Source organism: Bradysia coprophila, unplaced genomic scaffold (assembly GCF_014529535.1).
Source record: "Bradysia coprophila strain Holo2 unplaced genomic scaffold, BU_Bcop_v1 contig_151, whole genome shotgun sequence".
Lineage (NCBI taxonomy): Eukaryota > Metazoa > Arthropoda > Insecta > Diptera > Sciaridae > Bradysia > Bradysia coprophila.
In genome coordinates, this window is record NW_023503423.1 from 6,968,442 (window position 1) to 6,989,610 (window position 21,169).

Below are 21,169 nucleotides of genomic sequence, written 5' to 3' on the forward strand. Positions count from 1 at the left end.
TTCGTCAAATTTCCGAATTTCGTCAAATTTTCGATTTTCGTCAAATTTTCGAATTTCGTCAAATTTTCGATTTTCGTTAAATTTTCGATTTTCGCCAAATTTCCGAATTTCTGTTATAAACTGTTATAAAAAGCAGTGTTCTAAAACTTCTAAAACGACTGATATCCCAACAAAAATCTCTTCGAGAAAAGTGTGACGCAGTCTTTGAAGTACAATTTCTAAAATGAATGATATCGCTAGAGTTGGCGCTTTCAGCTTCGTTACGCAAAAATTAAATTTTACACCCAATTTTAGTTCAAACAAGCTGGCTTAGTTTTTCTCATCATCTGCCAAATAATTTTTACCAAAAAAAAATTTGACTGGAAACAACCAAAATTTTACCAAAAAAATATGCGTCGCAAAGTGGCAAATGTTCAGGAACAGACCAGCAAGAAAATTTATCTGCCACATGCGACGACGCAGATTTTTTTGTTAAAATTTTGGTTGTTTCCATTCAAATTTTTTTTTGGTAAAAATTATTTGGCAGATGATGAGAAAAACTAATCCAGCTTGTTTGAACTAATTGGGTGTAAAATTTAATTTTTGCGTAACAAAGCTGAAAGCGCCAACTCTAGCGATATCATTCATTTTAGAAATTGTACTTCAAAGACTGCGTCACACTTTTCTCGAAAAGATTTTTGTTGGGATAAGAAATTCTAAGATTATCACCTGCCATTTGTTCCGCTTTCATTAGTCTGTTAAGTTTTTTGAGTTTGACTTTTGAGTTGCAGAATGCATCACTCCTAGCCATATCGATTATTTTGAGAGCAAAGACAGAAGGACTTGCGTCACCTTTACCTTTAAAGGTATTTTTTACTGATTATTATATAGCCGAAAATATTGTCTCCTAAATTAATCAAATTGAACATGATGTTTTGTATGACAACAACTTCATTGAAACATTTCAATTTTTCCTATAGTCAAACCAAAGTCAACCTTCTATATTTCATGATAAATTAAAAAAAAAGAAAAGCAGAGGAAATCATTATAACTTCTTTATTAACATAGTTTTTCAACAAAAAGACCCGTTACAAAGTGAACTGATTTTAATTAGTGACACGAAGAACGAAGTGTTAATTGCCTCGTTACCTTCGTTATTGATGCAGTGAGTAACTTTTTCCTCATTACGATTCGCGGTTTTCTTTTTTCTTATCTGCACTTTTTTTGCTACAATTAATTGTTGATTTTATTCTTCCCATGTTGCATATGGTACTGCCATGATGATGTGACCAGGCATCATCAGAATTTAAAAGTTGTGAGCAATTAGAAATTTCACACGAAAAAGTCGTGGTGGGGATTTTAGCGAAATTTCGGTCACTTTTTGATAATTTGCTATTATGAACCATTCTGCTCACTGTCAAAAAAATGGGTCTTCTCTGGCATGTACACTCTGTAATATTAGGAATTGTAGCATGATCTGGCGCGAAAGCGTGTACTGATTTATTTCGCTAAAATCCATTTGCCGTGTGGCACAGATAGATATTATACATATTAAAATGCTATATTCATTGCTTAACCCATTCTCATTGACTCAAATAGAAACCTACTTACAACATTGATTGAATGAATTTAATAGTTTGCAATAATGTTTAGTAGAATTTTCTACTAGATTGTGCTTAGACGTCTTAGATGTTAACCTTGAAAAGCTATAAAAGTAATGTCTGAAAGAGTTTCGTCGTCAGTCACTAACTAGTGATCCTGTGGTGCATTCAGCATATATTTTTATATATGTGGCACAGATAGATATTATACATATTAAAATGCTATATTCATTGCTTAACCCATTCTCATTGACTCAAATAGAAACCTACTTACAACATTGATTGAATGAATTTAATAGTTTGCAATAATGTTTAGTAGAATTTTCTACTAGATTGTGCTTAGACGTCTTAGATGTTAACCTTGAAAAGCTATAAAAGTAATGTCTGAAAGAGTTTCGTCGTCAGTCACTAACTAGTGATCCTGTGGTGCATTCAGCATATATTTTTCGCATTTGTTTGGAGTGATCGTTCTCGAAATGTAAGATTATTATTGACTGAGTGTACTGATTATTGTTGGTGATTATATGTTTGTGAAGTGAAAAAAAAATAAATATTTTACAACTCAAGATAATAAAAAAATATGCGTCGACTGCATACTGCATATCTCTGACATATACTGGTTGATGCTTAATTAAAATGGTAGAGGAAAAAGCTATGTCCATGAGCCCTAATAAATCGATTGTAAAATGGTCAAAGATTTCGTCAATATCGGTACAAAGTGAATAATCAACAGATTTCACACTTAACCTTGTCTCGTCCGTTGAGAATGGGAACGAGAACGTGTAAGAAAAATAATTTGCAAAAGAAACAAGAAAATTATGGACTCCGATCTGCATATATTACATGCATAATGGATATGCACAATTTTTACATTAATTTGGAAATTCGTTTTTATCTGTTTTGCCAATAAAACCGTCAAGAACCTAAGAAATGGTATATGCAAATCGAAATTAATAAAATTTAATTTATTGCTTGCAGTGTCAATGGCACAATAAATATTTTATTTATAATAATAAATCAGCGATCCATCATCAACAAGTTAACGATTTATAATGATTACAATTATTTTTATTATTGATAAAAAAATGTCCAACGTTTTAACAATCTGAACGATCCCCTCCTGGAAAAGGTATGATTGTGACTTCATATATGACGGGATGCTCGTATTATCCAGAATATTGATTTAGCGTTCTTACAAACACAAATGTCGAAACGGTGGATGTGTCACGTAATTTCGGCGATATTAAAGTTCTGAGAAAGCCCTGACTTTAACAATTACAATCCAATCAACGCTATTCATTCCACATGCACTACCAACGTTACGACATTTATCTGTATTATATATATTGTAACGAGTAAATCGCATGTGGAATAAATAAGAAACATACCAACATGTGGTATAAGTAACGTCGATCGGATTGTAATTGTTGAAAATGTAACTTCTAGAAGAATTCTTATATTTCTTCCACCGTAGCACATTTTTCTCAAACAGTGACTTTTCCATAAGTCTTTGACGAGAGATCTTTGCCTGCGTTTTTAACATTATAGTTTTTACAAATTTGCTTTCAATTCCCTCTCTTTTCATGTCATTTTTAGATTTCACTCCATTTTGCAGAGCTCGTCAAAACCTTTCCAACGAGCTATAAATCGATAAACGCGGTTATTAAATTATTAAAAATTCTAAAAAATATTTGAATTCACGCCGCAAGTACGCTTCAGAATTTGAATTTCAGCTGAACCAGTGAATGAACAAATGAACTGAAAAATAAGTTTCAACGCACTCTGATATGAAAATATCGCGACTTGTCATTTTACAACGTTGCGTATGGTTTGGTTTTCACACTTTTAATTTTGAATTTTCAGCGGACCTATGGCGTGAATTTAAAATTATTTAAAAAGTTTTAAATTTAAAAAAAATGAAAAAATCATAAAAAGTAGTAAAAAACTGTTCTTAAAATTTTTTAACAAATTTAAAACATCTAAAAAATTTCTTAAAAATTTCTTAAAAATTCTTTAAAAAAATCCTAATGAGTTTTGGATTTTAAGATCTCATCGTTCCGTTGCACTTGGCGACAATATATTTACAAAAGAAATGCTGAATATCCGAAGTGACTACAGTGAGTAAATCTCTAAAATGTTTGATTTCAGTATATTTAGCTAATCCTTCTGTCACATCTTTTGACAGCTTTTTACGTTTTAGTACGTTTTCTCTCCCAGTAGCAAAAACCCAATCCCAGCAAAAAAAAGAAACTATATCGAATGCCGCATCGAATGCATTTAGAAAAAGTTGCATTGAATGCAAACAGAATTGAATACAGACGATTCATGGATTACTTCGGGGGAAGAAACAATTTTGAGATCTCGAAAACAAAAGTAAAATTGACAGATTTATCAACCTCAAAAATATGTTGTCGATTTATATGCATTTTTTATGCATAGCAAAAGAAGACAGGAACAAGCAACGTAATATTTGTCTTACAAGAAAGTTGAACTTTTATGTGAGACAAAATATTACGTTGCTTGATCCTGTCTTCTTTTGCTATGCATAAAAAATGCATGAGAATCGACGACATATTTTTGTGGTCGGCAATTTTGTCAATTTTTATCTATATTTTTGCATGACAAAATTAGGTTTTTTTTTTCACCGATGTTATTATAAAGATGAACATATTTGTATAAAATGATAAACATTTGGTGTGATAAAAAAGTATTTCACCGAATGTTCGTTTTCAAATGCATTTGCGGCATTCGATATAGTTTCTTTTTTTGCTGGGATTGGGTTTTTGCTACTGGGAGAGAAAACGTACTAAAACGTAAAAAGCTGTCAAAAGATGTGACAGAAGGATTAGCTAAATATACTGAAATCAAACATTTTAGAGATTTACTCACTGTATTTCCACCCGGGTACAAATAGACATATAAACACTATTGGTTGCAAATACTTCAATGGAAATCACGAAAGAAAAACGTTATTACCATTTCTCTGGAAAAATAAGTTGGTTTTGAAGCCTGGCTTTAAACAAACGAAAATACTTCTTTGAAGCTCAGACAATTTATTTTTCGTTCAGCAAATGGGATCACTAATACTCTATTGTACGTTATTAATTAGGCTTTTTCTTAGGCTCTGTTGTTGGACTTTAACTATACTCTTTTTCCTTTTACAAAATGTAACGAAAAGGCTAATGCAACGATTCCAGGAAATTTTCCTCTTTACAAAATGTAACTGTAATTGATCGGTCGAGATTCGAGTTTCCCTTTTAGGAAGGTCAATGTTTTGTTATAGATTAAAAAGCTGAATTCAAATCTTTATATGTCTATTTGCCCCCGGGGGCAAACAGCATCTACCAATTAATTTGTCTCTAAGAAAATACGAAATCCTTCGCGAATTCCGTGGTATGCAAATTAATTCGCTGCCACAAAATCTGAAATAGTAATATAATCGAGTTAGGTTTTGTCAACATGATGTAGTTTCTAATGGAAATTAAGACGGAATAATTTAGTGATCTGTGGAGCGAGTGTCGATGAAAATGTCTTGGCTCAATTCAAGAGTTTTCCAGATGTTGAAACATTCAGCTCAACCCAAGCATACCTTTAGCTATCTTTATTCAACTCAATTCGGTATTTCCACATATTGACTTTGTAAATGTTACGAACGAATTGAGTTTAGTTACATATAAATGCCATCTTATCTCAACTTAATCAACTTAATTCATTGTTTCTACTCATTGGGGTTGGTAATATATGTAAAATGTACATCGCTTTGAATCATTTTAAATAAATTTGAAATTCCAGCAAGTCTGGGAAGCCTTTTACATTTTTATTTGTAAAAACAGCCTTTTGCGAATTTTACAGGCCGTTCTAGATTATCCCGAAGGGATCATTGCAGACAGCGAGTTTATTGAAATGATATTATTGAGAAATTAGACTTTCTGACGACATGGTTAGGGTAATTTTGCTTAGTCTAAAATTGTAAGGACAGTCACGTTTTCAACCGTGTAATGTTATTTGTGGACAATCCCTTAATTGATATTTGCTTCTCGTTTCTTCAGAAAGTAGTCTTTTCCTCGGAAAATCTCCGTTATAAAAATAACAGCTATTTCGCTGTTTTGGTTGTTTCTTCAAGAAGTTCTCTAGTTTCTTCAGAAAGTCGTTGAAGTGCGATTGATTTGAGTATAATCTCGGACTTTCAATTTATATAATAAAAGTAAACAGCAGCCTGAGGGGCAGATAAAATATACGTGACTATTCACAGGCGCCTGTCAATAGCCAAATTATTATTAAAGAAACTATTGGCAAACGCCTGCCAGTAGCATCTTCAAAATGCTATTGGCAGGCGAACTTGCCTGCGAATAGTGTTTTCCTCTTTACAGAGACTATTGGCAGGCGCCTGTCAATAGCATTTTTCGTTTCACAAAGACTATTCGCAGGCGAAATGACGTGCCAATAGCATGTAAAATATAAATTGTACAATGTCACTCGAAGTTTTCTTGAGTACTTATAACATGCGTAATATTTATTTTCAGATCATTCGCAGCAATGTTTGGAAAAAGCATAATTTTGTATTTGGCTGTCATCATTACAACCAGTTATGGGCTAGACGGATTACGTAAGTCATCTGTGGATTTTTAACGATCACGAACTATAAAACAAACTTCATTTGCATAATAAAACAGCGGAATACATTCACGTTTGCCCCAAAAATGAGGAAGCCGTTCAATGTATTATTGATAACGTTGAACGTATCAGACCGTACGCTGTAAATGGTATACCTGAATTGGACATTCCAGGCATTGATCCGTTGCATTTAGGTGATTTGTTGGTATCGGAAAAGACGAATAACAACGGTATTACAATTACTGCAAAAAATTTGAAAGCGTATGGTCCGTCAGCTTTCAAAGTGAAGAAACTTAAGTGAGTAAAAAATTGTGGCGGATTGAAGTTCTATCATACCACAAATTTAAATACATTTTATCTGCAGCATTGTCCGTTGGGGTGAGGAGTACCATTTCGATATATTCATTCCGCATGTTTACGTTGAGGGCACTTACAGCGTAGACGGGCAAGTTTTATTACTACCCATCAAGGGATCCGGAAAATTCACAGGCAATTTCAGTAAGTGTTCGAAGACTAATTTCGAAATTTTGTTCTTGTGAATTTATTTTTCCAAAATTGTATCTAATTACAGCTACAACCAGCGGTAGCGTAAAGGTCGTTCTATCGAAATATTCGTCCAGTGAAATCGTTAAGATTCAAAAAATTGATATCAAAATCAAATTGGGAAGTGGCAGCATAAAATTGAGAAATTTGTTCAATGGAGATAAGGTCTTAGGTAAGGTCCATTCAGTGGATTAAAAAAAAGAATCGGAAAATGCGGATTTCTCAAACGAAACATTTTAGGTGAGGCAGTAAACGATGTCATCAACGACAATTTCGATTTGCTAAGCAAAGACATTGTGCCGCTGGTTGAAAGAGCACTGCAAAAAACTTTTAAGAAACTCACAAATAAAATTAGTAACCGTTATACACACGCACAGCTATTTCCGACAGCACCAGCGTAGGTATTATTAAAATTGAGACTGACACAGTTGGTAGTTTGTGAGTTAAGCATAAGAAGTTTCGAAACATTTATTGGAGGTAAATAAACTTACTACAACCTTTCCTTAGCATTTTTAATGAGACATACGAATATTAGGAATAGGATAATGGGACTATTGTGAGTACTCACCACGTTAGTAATTCTAATAAAACGAGACCTTGCAATCTATCGTATTCTATAATACACTTTAGGCTCTAGTCATGATCCCGGCAAAAACTCTTTCAGAGCAAAGTTGGACTCAGTCTACAGTCAATATGTGTGATAACTTCTAAAACAAGTGATATCGCTAGAGGTGACGTTGTCAGCGTCGTTACGCAAAATTGAATTTCACAGCCAATTATGAAATTAGCTGGCCTAGTTTTCCAAACCATTCGACAATCAATTTTTTCAGAAAAAATTTGAACCATAACAGAATTTTGACTGAAAAATTGTCAACAAAAAATTTACCAAAAAAATTCTGCGTCGCATGTGGCAGATTAAAGTTCTTTAAGGTTTGTCCGTGAGCATCTGCACTTTCCAAAAAAGTCCAAAAAGAAATTGTCACGAAAAAAAATTGTCCATATAGCTACAAACTGACTATATATAGGTCCATATAGCTATTAACTAACCATATATACGAACTATATATATGTCCATATAGCTATATAAGAACTATATATCGGTCCATATAGCTATATAAGAACTATATATCGGTCCACATAGCTATATACTAACTATATATTGGTCCATATAGCTATATAAGAACTATATATAGGTACATATAGCTATATAAGAACTATATATAGGTCCACATAGCTATATACTAACTATATACGGCCTGTTAGTTGGTCATTAAACGTGAAAAAATAAAAAAATAAAATAAAATAAAAATATATATAGAACCATATAGCTATATACTAACTAGAGGTGTGCGCCGGTAACTTTTCCTTCGATCGGCGTAACCGTCGGCGTTGGGTCTAAATGGCTACCCAGAGCGATGAGCTGTTCAGAGGAAAATAGGTAATACACCAAACAATCAGATTCCTCAGTTTAAATAAGTCGGCGTGAAGAAAATTTAAGGGCTATAGCGATTACGCCGACAATTTTTTGACTTTTTACGGAAACGCTTAAAAATTGTCGGCGTAATTGCTATAGCCCTCAAATTTTCTTCACGCCGACTTATTTAAACTGAGGAATCTGATTCTTTGGTCTATTACCTAATTTCCTCTGAAGAGCTGATTGCTCTAGGTAGTTATTTAGTACAAACGCCGACGATTACGCCGATCAAAGGAAAAGTGACCGGCGCACACCTCTAATACTAACTATATACATGTTCATATAGCTATATAGTAACTGTACATAGGTCCATATAGCTATATACTAACTAAATATAGCTATATCCTACATATATATACGTCAATTGAAGAAATTGGATTTGAATTGTTCACTATCAAGAAAAAATCGAGATTACATTAGGTACTCTCACACATAATTTTAATATACGTCAATATAGTTATATACTACATATATATATATATATATATATATATATATATGTCAATATAGCTATATACTAACTATATATAGGTATATGTACTGACTATACAAATGACCGTTATTTAAACCATAAAAGTGAACAAATTTTGACGGCTGTCCAACCAATACACTGAAAGTGACCAAATTTTGACGGCTGCCCAAGCTATACCTTAAAAGTGACCAAATTTTTCCACCTGCTCATCATACACCGAAAGTGACCAAATTTTTCCAGCTGCCCAACATACCCCAAAAGTGACCAAATTTTTCTAATTTCCCACCATGTGTACCGTAATATTCAAAAACTTTAAATTTTGCTACGAAATTACAACCAACTTCACAACAATTTCAAAGTGCATGTTTTCGGGTTTCAATCAACTCTCGCTATCCACACAAGCATCGATGAATTGGCAAAAAAATATTTTTGGTTTCTAGGGACCAATACCTATTGAGGCATATATAAAAAAGCCCACTGGAAAATGGGTTCGATTTCAGCAGGTCGCTTTTCAAAAGGATCTCTCAATACACATTGGTTTCGGTAGACCGTTCTTTCAAGAGAATCTTTCAAGACGATTTTCATGGTAACAATTTGGGTGTTATATTGCTCAAAATTTTTAAAGAGCGGGAAAATGAGTAGGACAGCCTTCTCGTAAATAATGCTAATGTTAATAATGAGACACAATTTTATTTAGTTACGTTTCCATCGACCTATGCTCTGGAAATTAATGGAAAAACGTTTTTCTGACAGTACCCCTTTCAAAATGACCTAAGAAAAATGGTATACCATGTCATTCCAGCGCAGATAAATTGTAAAAAATGATTTTCTGCTTATTAATGACCTTGCTGATCGCAATAATAAATTTTATTTCCAAAATATTGCAACTTCTGCACAAACATTTTTCATGTCCGTAAATATTGAAATAAATGTTGAATTCACATTTTAATTCCTCCAGACAATATTTTATCGGAAGTTGTATATATAAACTGTGAACATCAACATAAACATTGAGCGTAAACTGTATACTGCATACTGTTCAAAACATTGCAATGCAATAAATTGCGAATGGCATAATTCAAGTTGAAAATTCGGTTTCGTTCAGACAGTCGTTCACTGGTTACGGTTCCACAAATATGAAGAGCATCAACTTGAATATTTTCTTGGTAATATCCACAGTAAGTACATTTACAGTGGCTCATACGGTACCGAAAAGTCAGTCAAAGATTCGTAAGTGTTCAATAATACGATTAACGTATGGTGATAAATTGCTGATGATTTCGTTCAATTAGCGGCTTACTTAAAAATCTGCCATCGCAAAGATCCGAACCTCAATGAATGTGTGAAGGAGTCCATTGAAACACTGCGACCGCAATTGGCTGAAGGTATAAAAGAGCTTTTGTTGCCATCATGCGAACCATTGCAGATACCACAAATTGCGATTAAACAAAATTCGGGTGCTATCAGCATGGAATCACTCTATTCGAATGTACTAGTCTATGGACTGACTAATTTCACATTGAATGGTGTCCGGTAAGATTTGATTTACACTCACAGTCACAGTGAAAATTGAGAAAATCTTTTTACGAAATCCAGAGTTGACCCAGAGTCAGACAAGTTCAGAATCAAATTTTGGTTCCCAAATTTGAAAATGACTGGCAACTATACCATGCACGGCAAAATGCTGTTGATGCCTCTGAGTGGAAATGGCACGTATCGAGGGGATTTTGGTGAGTGTAAAAAAAAAAACCCTAATTCGCCTAATGGTCATCAACTAACCGACAAATGGTGTTATAGGCGACGTCGATGCCACAGCGTCGATAAAGGCCGATAGAATAACGAAAAATAAAGTGGAACATCTGAAAGTAAAGGATCTGTTCATTGAATTCAATATTGGCACAGCGGAAGTTCATTTAGACGATTTGTTTGATGGCAATTCGGAACTGGGTGAAGCAATGAATAATTTCTTAAACGAAAATTGGAAGAGTGTAGTAGCTGAAGTGCGACCAGCCGTAGAAGATTCGATTGGTAACATTGTTGGAGGTATAGCAGGAAGGTTATTTGATGAGTACTCATTGGACCAATTGCTTCCTGAGTGATTTCAATTTTCATTATTTCGTTTCAAAAGCAAGTTTTCGTTGTAATAAATCATTCATTGTGAGTGTTTTTCCTTCTGTTGACATATTTGTATCATCAGACAAACTACGAAGCGAATTATGGTTGCACATCGTAAATATTACAATGGTTTTGGTTCGGTAAGTCGTCAACGTTAAGCATAAAGTAGGTTATTGGAGCCGATAGGAATAGATGCACTTATCCATTACATAATCAGGAAAATTTGCTCAGCTTAAAATATAAAAACGGAAAATGGAGGGGTGACCTACTTCTGGAAAAGTGAAAACAGTGTGGAAAGTCATTACAGTGACTAACATTCCAAAATCCGTCAATATAAGACATTTTAGTACGTCGATAATGTTATCATTTCCCAGTGTACACAACATAAAAGCAAATTAATGTAATATGTCCTTGTCACATGCGCTAAAAATTCTTCACTTACCTCTCACATATACACGATATTCACCTGAAACGTTAAAATGGTGAAAAATTTATATTCCATACAGTGACAGGTTTTGGAATGTCGACTACTGTGTATGCTCTTTGCCCACTCATCCACACAAAATCAAAACAAAAATCTGTCACATCGATTATGAACACTATTTACCCCCCAAATAAAATATGTCTCCTGGGGTTACAGCTTTTTAGTACATGCAATGCAGTGAAGAATGGTTTCAAATTTTAAATGTGCTTCCGAACTCAATGTAATCAATCGTATCATGATGAAAAAACCGAAAATCAACTTTATGTAATAAAGTGAACAAAGAACTTACTTTCGAGTAAATATTCCTTTTACGGCAACAAGTGTATTACAGTAAAAATATCAATTTTGAAAACTCCTTCATTTTATATGGATTTTAAAATAATATTTTACCATCCTGTAATAAATCCACAAAGGATTACGTAGAAAACTGCAATATTGGCAGTACAAATAAGATTTTATGTTGTGTCTTGATATAATAGGGTGTTTGCGGGTGTAAATATTATTTGACGCTAAAACATATTTACACAATCATATAAAAGGTTACTGAAGAGTTTGAACTTGTGGTGATGGCAAACTGTCATCACCACAAACTGTTGACAAATGACGTCATGCTGGTAGGGAGAGGAGTTGTCCAAGAGATCGGGACGTCTCTTACAAATTTAGGTCAATTTTTATTTTTTTGCGTGATGAAGGAGAAGTGAGTGGTGAAAATTCCGTAAAATAGTGTGACATCATTTCCCTGAGCTTACAAATTATTTGGCAATCTAGCTCCAGGAAATATGATTTCTCATTAGGCCTGTTCATTTTTGAGAAATAGTCTCAAATTCATCTTCTAACCAACGCATTCGTCCATATGAACAAATGCTTCGCTCCCCAGATCTAAACTATTTTTTAAAATTCTAAAAAAAATACGGGTCCAATATTTTAGCCTTCCGGACCAGATAGACACCATGCCAGATGAATTTGAGACTATTTCTCTAAAATGAACAGGCCTATTTCTCATACAAAAATTTGCATTACACTTTTTCGTCAGTGTTGTGAACCGCCTCTTAAGGCCAGGTTAAGACGTTTAATATCGCACACTGTTTTCTTTTCTTAATAAGGGGCCGTCCATAAAGGACGTCCGCGATTTTTCTGGAATTTTAGACCCCCCTCCCCCCTTGTCCACACTTTTCCACTACACAAATGTATGGCGGTCACACTTTGGCGAACCCCCCCTCACCCTCATAGTGCGGACGTCCTTTATGGATGGCCCATAATAAATACCGCAATCAAAAGACATATTTAACCATTTTGGTTTTTCATACATTTCGGCTCATAGAGACATAGCATTTCAAAATAGTTTTTAGAATTATAAGTTGAGGTAAAAGCATAGCTCCTCAGACTCTTTATTAGGAGGAGTTACTTAAAATCTTCGAATCTTACGTCAAGGGTTGGTTCCGGATGGTTCATTTCATAAATTTTTATGTGACACAGGCAAGGTGTCTGAAAAATGTCCCATCTTTATGATGGTCTACTAACTACTTATATGAGTGAAAGTCTCAATCTTCCTATTATAATAGGAAAATATGAAAATAGCTACTAATTGTACTTTTGTAATAGCTCATGTGATCTATGAACAAACTCTCTAATACAAAAAACAGGCCCGTAGCTACGGGGGGGCTAGTGGGGGCTAAGCCCCCTCTGGAATTTCTCAAAAACCGGTTTTTTTTAATTTTCCCCATACTAAAAGTTTTTTAACATCGTTGAGCCCCCTCTGGGATGTCTGAGAAATGGTTTCTAGCTACGGGCCTGACAAAAAAAAACTCAATTGCCAATAAATCACGCAAGGAGATATTAATAACGCAATTTCGTATCGATTCGTTTTGTTTTGTTGATGTTCAAATAAGTATAAGGTGACCATGATTTGAGGTATCGTGACAATTTCTAACTTTGCACGTAATTTTCTTGAAATCCTTTGATATCCAGGATTGATGGCTAACTTTATTCATTATTATGAAGATGATTGAACATTTGGCTTCGTAATTAATCAATATTATTTAATGAATTTCTTTAATTAAGATTAATATTTTAAATGGATCGAGAGCTGTGTTATGGGGTTCGTGAGTTGTGGTATTTCATATGACGTTTCATATAGACTTGGTGGTATTCCAAACCGTCATACAAATTATACCACAAATCAAAATCCAACAGAATTGTAATTTGCGGTATAATTTGTTATAATTTGTTATACGGTAATCACGGCCAGTGACCTTAGATACCTTGCAGTAAGCGAAAAATAAAACCATAAGTACAGTCTCCCAGCATGTTTGGTTGAGTTAAATAGAAACATTTATTTACTTACGAATATTTCCCGATCGGATTTAGGCATTTAGTGGGTCAGAACCTTTTGTCGTGGTAGTGGCTCCTAATTGATCTGTTTACCATATGTTTTGAAAAGGAGACTGACACCAATCGCTAGATATACATACATGTACATATAAGGTTCGACTGTCGGCGTAAAACCATATAATAGTCAAAAATCATTCTTCAACTCTATTAAAACAAAACAATTATTTCAATCGTTAACGATATTACCAAAATGGTAAATTATATCTATATTAAAACTGCCGTGCTTTGTTATTGTTGATTGCGAGGTTGATTGTTGATATTAAATGAAAACAAAGCTAAAATTGTCGATTTGATGTGGATGGCTGCAAAAATGTGGTGTTCACCTCATACAATCTATATGATTCGAGTATAAAACACGCAAATTGATGCGGTAATGATAATAATATACATGTACCGATTGATGTTGATTTCGTAATATATTGAAAAACTTTCTTCTTGTGCGTAACTTGACATGGTCAGTTGTAAAAGCGAGATAAAATCAATATTAAATAACTTCGTTGAGATAAGTTCAGCACCAAATGAAACGAAAAACATAAAAAAAATTATTTAACACTTTCACTGAAAAGAAATGATAAACGACAGGTTGATGATGGTGTTAACAACAAGCACTGCAGAGTGTGATTATTTCTTTATTGAATGTGTTTGATTAAAAATGTGGAAAAAATGTTGAGCATTTATTAATAGATGGACAATTCGTCTGTCGATGGAGTTCATAGATTAATTGGATATAACGACTGGGTGTCAAATTCAAGGTTCGGTTATATTTGAAAATATGAAAAGAATATTTTTGAATGCTTGCAACGATAAAAATATTAGAATCTAGCGCTGGCACCTCTACGAGAAAATACCGTACAAAATACCTGTAAACGAGGGGCAGATATTTGTGGATTTTGAGTGCAAAAGGATTTTAAAAAAATCCTCAAACGATTTTCTGAAGATTTTCTCTAATTTTCAAGGATTTTTTTGTCAATTTCAATTCCAAAGGATTTTCAAGCATTTTTACTCAATTTGTAAGAATTTTTCTTTAATTGTCAAGAATTTTTTGAGGATTTTCAATGAATTTGAGGATTTTCTGAGGAAAGGATTTTCATTTAAGTTCAAAAGCATTTTTCTATGGTCATCAGCTGCTCGTCTGTAAACTTTCAATGAAAAACTCGGTAAAATGTCACATAATTTTTAGTAGTCTATGGCGAGGTCTATGGTGACCCCTTGGATATACCTTAATGCATTCATTTCCTACAAATTCAAGGCGCTTAGATTACTTTGATTATTTCGTAAACATTTGGGGTAAACAGTTTGAAGGTCACATAGAACATGTAACAAAAGTTTCTTCAACTAACGAAAGAATAAGCTGTTAAGGTCATCAAAACTACACACAAATTCTATTCATCTTTTACCGTCTCTACTTCTGTGTGTCACAAAACCGCTGATGCAAGATAATATTGTACTTAAACTCACCATGCCGTTCATCTAATAAATACTACAACGACAAAAGCTTGGAATTGAGTAAAACCGCTGTAACCGAATCTGTATGGTAATGTATTGAATATGTGTATCGATTCCATGTAACGATCTGCACATTTGTGGTTGTGGTAAATTGAATTGAAGAAGTTGATGGAAGGTTTGCAGGTCCACAAAAGCTTACCATTCATTCACTTTTAAATCGTTTAAAGTAACAGTCGCATGTCGTGCCCCGTTAAACTGAATAAATCGAAAACGAAACAGTGACCAATTTTTCGCTGAATTTTTAACTGTGAACTGGTATGAACTTTTGAAGTAATTGATTTTAAAGAAAATGAGCTCCGAGTAGTGCCCAAGATTTTCGCATCGAATTAGTGTAATATATTAAAGGATATCGTGGACCAGTTTGTTGATTTAAACGAATTTAAATACTAGAATTGACAGACCGTTAATTTGACTGAACTTCACAACATTTTAATTGCATTTCGTGTATGTGCAATTTCGTAATCTCGGTTTTTCGTCGGAAAAAAATTTCACAAAAATAATTTCGTTGACCTGAAAACTATTACGAAATTCGGACAGAAAAAAAATGATATCCAAGAAGCAAACAATTTTTTGCATAGTTACAGCACACATGATAGCTGTATCATGCGGATCCAGTCGACGAGATATTATAAATAATGCACCACAGCTGGCAGAAAAACGTGAGTTTCGGTTTCAGTTTTTTGTGTGTAATATTATTGAACATTAGATTTAAATTGGACTGATGTTGCGAGTGGATTTAATTCAAATATTTTGAAATAATTTAATAACAAAAAGCAGGTTTATTGCTCTAATTAACCTTGAGCTAATGCCGTTTAAAGGTTTATTACATTATTATGAGCGATTGCCCGATAGAAGTCCGTTTCTTACATTAATATGTTTCTTCTTTCACTTTCATTGATTTTTTTTTCTGTTTCTTTTGGTATTAATTTGAAATTGCATATTAGCATAAAGTGAATGAAACTTTCTTACGCAAAATAATTCGAAGAAAATAAACGAACAAGTTTTTCTGGTTAGGAAATGAATATAATGAAACCTTAAGTCAAATGTACAGATTGGATTTTGCTGGGTAAACGAGTTGGTCGAGAAGACGAAGAGTTGATTAAAGTCAATATCCATTTCCTTTCCGTCGTTTGATAAGAAACTAATTAACTCTGTACTCCGTACCCTGTGTTGTTTAGTTTAACTAAAGAAATGAAATTGGAATTTGCTCTTGTACGAAAGCGGAACACCTTCGGGGTACAGAAATAAAGAAGTGATCAGCAGTAAAAGAACGATTTTCCTAAAAAATTTGTATTCCTGGTATTCCATTTTACATGCAGCTCGGCCCGGCAAAATTTTTTGACTGAAGCTTCAGAGATCGATCGTTATGTAGTTCTGACTGTGAAACGACATGTTACACTGTCGTGACTTAGATTAGATTATGTTTATTGGTTCCAAGTAATATTACAGTTTGTATAATACAACTTAGACATAATTAGGCCGCATGGGTGGGCCCTTTTTATAACCAAAATTATTTTTATGCAGAAAACAAGTTTCGCTGAATATTAAATTGAAATTTGAACAATAAAAAAAAAAAAATTCTAACTATCGATCAACGCGTCAATAAATTTTTTGGAAAACGAATGTATCACAACTATACTAAGTTTACTTATTAGGTCCTGGTCCGGAAATGCTGTTCCAAAATGTTTGAGTCGATGCCACGCTAGTGTAGGACATTCCATCAACAGATGTGCGGGAGTTTCTGGTTTTTCATCGCATTTCCTGCAGGTCGCCGATGTCGCCAAACCCATAGTGTGCATGTGCTTTTGCAATTTGCAGTGTCCCGAGATTGTACCAATCAGTTTCCTTAAAGCTGTTTTAGAGCAATTTAGGAAATACTTAGTCCTTTTCATGGACGGTCCATTTATGAAAATCTTTGTTTGTCTACAGTTGTGAAGGCTCTTCCATCTGTTTTCATGATTTTTAGAGTATGTCTCTCTAATTATCGTCCTTTGTATTGTGTATGGTAAACCGAAGGCCGGTTCTGGTCCTATAAGTGGCATGGCACTACCCTTACGAGCAAGTGCGTCTGCCTCTTCATTCCCATCCACGCCCTGGTGTCCTGGTACCCACACAAGGTTAACATTGTTAGAGTATCCCACTCGTTTCACTCTCTGTGCACATTCTATCATGAGCTTAGAAGATAAGCAGTGAGACTGTAAAGCTTTCAAACAAGCTTGACTGTCTGTGCATATGTTCACATTTCTACCTTGATACTGCGCCTCATACAGATCAGCACAAGCGTCTATTATGCCGTATGTCTCGGCTTGAGTTATTGATGAGTACCTGCCCAAGGAGCAGGATTTATGTATGGAGGGATTATTAGAAAATATTCCAGCACCAGTTTCGACGGCAGTCTTAGATCCATCTGTAAAAACAGTCACGTCACTAGGATCAAATAGACTGACATTGCTTTCCCATTCTTCTCTACTTGGGATAGTGACTTGGAAATTCTTATCAAAGAAATATTGTGGTGCACATTGGTCAGTACTCATCCTTAGCTCTGGAATTGCTTCCGATTTTTCGTTTAATATGTTGGCATGACCTGTTACTGCTTCATGCCAGCAGTTTCCGTTTTTCAGTCTCAGGGACGTTGTCAGCGCTTCACGTTCAATAAATAAATCTATTGGTAACACAGACAACATCACTTCTAAAGCTTTCGTTGGAGTAGTCTTCATCGCTCCGGTGATTCCGGACTGTCGTGACTTACTACTCTGTTATTTTCTATTGTTACTGCTAAGTGCTTTGATTGAACGCACAGTTATTGCTTATTTTTTGCCATCGCTGTCGATAACAGTTTCATGGAAATTGTTTCATTCGGCGCACCGAAGCAGACACATTGGTGCTAGTAAATCTCCTAAATTTGAAAGGTATGTGAAATCAAGGCTCGAAAAGCACTCAGTCGGAGAGAAGATTTTCTGCACCAACAATTTTCCACTTAACCAGAGTCACCAGAAATTTTTGATTCCTCCCCCTTCGTGATTATCTCAGATTTATCGCAACTCAGAGCTTTGGCGAAATCCGCAAACGAACAATTTGTTCTAGGTTTCTTCCTGTTGAGATGTTATTTAGGTAGACCAGACAAAGCGAAACGTTTATCTTTGAATTCAATGCTTTCATTAAATTGGTCACTCTTGACTTGACAAAGGAAATCCGGTAAAATTATGATTATCCATACTTTAAAAGCGATTTAAGGGAATTTTTGAAAACCAAACACGAAATAGAGTAGAGATCATTGATCAAGTCAAACGATATTCAACATTTACTCATGAAAAAATGATAACCGACACAGTTCTTCATTTTGTGGTTAGATTATTTGTGGATTACATATTGACAGTTGAAGTACTAGATTCTTCATTTTTTCGCATACTTTACCTAGTCACAGATTGGCAGATTTAGTTATAATGCTTAAAACATGACAAGTCTGATTTGCGACGCATTCAGCATTAAACGCCAATATTATCTTTGTATCAACTCAACAAATTATCTTCGTATTATCAAAAATATTTTTTCCTGATTACAGCTGACTGGCTTTTATCATGTACCAAAGAGACTCCCAACGAAGACGACTGTTTCCGACGAATGTTCGAAGGAATGTTTCCAAATTTAGCTAAAGGTGATACTATCTCGCAATATTTTAATAGCAATTAAAACAACATTGATTATTCATAGGCATACCGGAACTGGGCATAAGCCACTTTGAACCACTGATCATTGATTCAGTTCAAGTATCAAAAGGTAGCGGTAGCCTAACATTAGCCGGTGGTTTCAAAAACTTAAATATCAAAGGTCCATCGAACGCAACAGTTAGCCGAGCAAGGTACGATACATAAATTTGATTTGCATTAATTAACAAATAATTCAAATAAATCGCTGCAATTTCAGTTTAGATCTGGAAAAAAAATTACTGAGCTTCGATTTGGTGATACCACGTCTACGAATTGATGCTACCTACAATTTAAAGGGAAACATTTTGCTACTACCTCTGGTGGGCAGTGGTAACGTTGCTATGACAATGAAAGATGTGAAAAGTTCAGTGTACACGAAGATCAGCATAAAAAAGAAACCAGAGGTAAGAGACTGTGTGATTTAAAATCCGTTTCGTTTATTATTTCGTGCACTATACTGTTTCAAGACAAAACGCCTAGAGGTAGACAAACATTGCGTTGTGTGCGCTTTATAAATTCAAAAGCTTTTACACACACTCAACATTTCCAGTAACTGTTACACAGGGTGTGTCCAAAAAATAATTTTCATTTGTTTTTCATATTTTAGGATGTCATTCACATCGAAGAAATGAAAGTGACCTTCTTAGTGGGTGGTATGCGCATTCACTTGTCGAATCTCTTCAATGGCAATAAAGTGTTGGGCTCATCGTTAAATATGTTTCTGAATCAAAATGCTAATGAAGTCATTTCCGAACTGCGACCCGATTTAGAGAAGGGTTTGGCTGACATATTTACGGGTTTGTGGAACAATGTATTTTCGAAGTTGCCAATCGACTTGTGGTTGAAATAATCCGAATAACTTTTTCCTAAATGCAACATTTGCAGGTCTTAGCTATATTTTGTGGTACCTTAGTTGTGTAAGTTAGAATGTAGTTTTGATAAGTGTAAATACAATGTGAAATAAATGAGTTACTAAGTTATAAGTCAGCTTGTATGCAAAACGGCGATGAAATTTTTGATGATTATAATGCCCAGCATTTCATGTATAATGTGAGTGGCATTCAGCAAAAAATAAACTTAAGGCCAGGTTAAAGCGCTTTATATCGCAATGTGAACATTACCTTAAGGATTTAAGGTAGGTGTTAGGTGTATCACAATTGGACTGAGAAAAGTTTTTTTTTAGTTTGTAAACATATGGTTCATACAGAATTTGAAAGGTCTTGTTCACACGAGTACTTTAAGTCCAGATTCAAAATATTTTATTTGTCGACACTCGAAAGAAATCGGTTTTACTTCAAAAAAATTACTCCTACGAAACACTTACCGCTAAACAAGACTCCTTTACAACGATAGATCAATCTACGATAATTTCAGACGTAATGTCACTTAAGTTTCTTTCATTCATTCTTTTGTTTAATTTTTTTTTTAAACGTGGATGGCATTACCAACTCTTTTGAAGATGATCTATACCTCACAGAGCAACAATTTCGAGTTTTAGTACATTTTATAATCTCCATCTTCATGAAAAATTCAGTTTAGGATACTTTTATCCTAGTTTTCGTTTGTTCGAATCTACGTTGAGATAATGTCGCAACAAACTCACAAGAGTTGAAAAAGTTGATAAGCGAAAGTGAACATCAATTTTCAAATAATCGATACTATATCAATCGAATGTTTTATCGATAATCGACAAATATCGACTGATAATCAACAAATATCCACTGAAAATCGAATTATCAGTCTATATTTGCCGATTATCAGTCGTTATGTACCTAATATCAGGCGATATTTATCGATTTTCAGTCGATATTTATCGATTATCGATAAAACATTCGATTGATATTGATTTTCTGAAGAGATCGATAATCGATTCCAGTGAAATAATCGATATTTTATCAATCGAATGAATTATCGAACATGCCTAGGTACAGTAGAAATAGTGGAAATTGATAGAAAAAATAAAAATTTTCCATTTTTAAATGAGTACACAGTTAGTGAAAAATGCGACCGCTGCAAAATTCTTGCAAAATTTGACACAAAATGTATATGAGCCAAATGTCAAATATTTTGCAAGCACAATGTAAACATTATTTTTCACCGAGCTTGCAAAATATTTGGCAGCACTCATACATTGAATGTCATATTTTGCATTGGTCCATTTTTCACACTTTTTTCATGATCTGTGTACTGTCGGTAAAATCTTTGAAAACACCGCTGGGATGATTTGTTTGATTAACAAAATTATAGAGACAACAAAAAAACCAAAATACCATATTTCAAATC

The 21,169-nt window shown here is 34.2% G+C and overlaps 2 protein-coding genes across 2 annotated transcripts; both read left to right on the forward strand.

The window, feature by feature from the left end:
- Positions 1-1,870: 1,870 nt before the first annotated feature.
- Positions 1,871-10,846, forward strand: LOC119074989. The gene is made up of 10 exons (XM_037181390.1): positions 1,871-2,058; positions 6,104-6,186; positions 6,254-6,491; positions 6,559-6,692; positions 6,766-6,909; positions 6,978-7,136; positions 9,767-9,913; positions 9,976-10,216; positions 10,280-10,413; positions 10,481-10,846. The coding sequence occupies exons 2-10, from the start codon at positions 6,117-6,119 to the stop codon at positions 10,780-10,782; spliced, it is 1,569 nt and encodes a 522-aa protein (XP_037037285.1). The 5' UTR covers positions 1,871-2,058; positions 6,104-6,116; the 3' UTR covers positions 10,783-10,846.
- A 4,461-nt stretch (positions 10,847-15,307) lies between these two features.
- On the forward strand, positions 15,308-19,869 carry LOC119074675 (protein takeout-like). The gene is made up of 5 exons (XM_037180959.1): positions 15,308-15,838; positions 18,742-18,834; positions 18,891-19,038; positions 19,104-19,290; positions 19,494-19,869. The coding sequence occupies exons 1-5, from the start codon at positions 15,724-15,726 to the stop codon at positions 19,734-19,736; spliced, it is 786 nt and encodes a 261-aa protein (XP_037036854.1). The 5' UTR covers positions 15,308-15,723; the 3' UTR covers positions 19,737-19,869.
- The last annotated feature ends 1,300 nt before the right edge of the window (positions 19,870-21,169 follow it).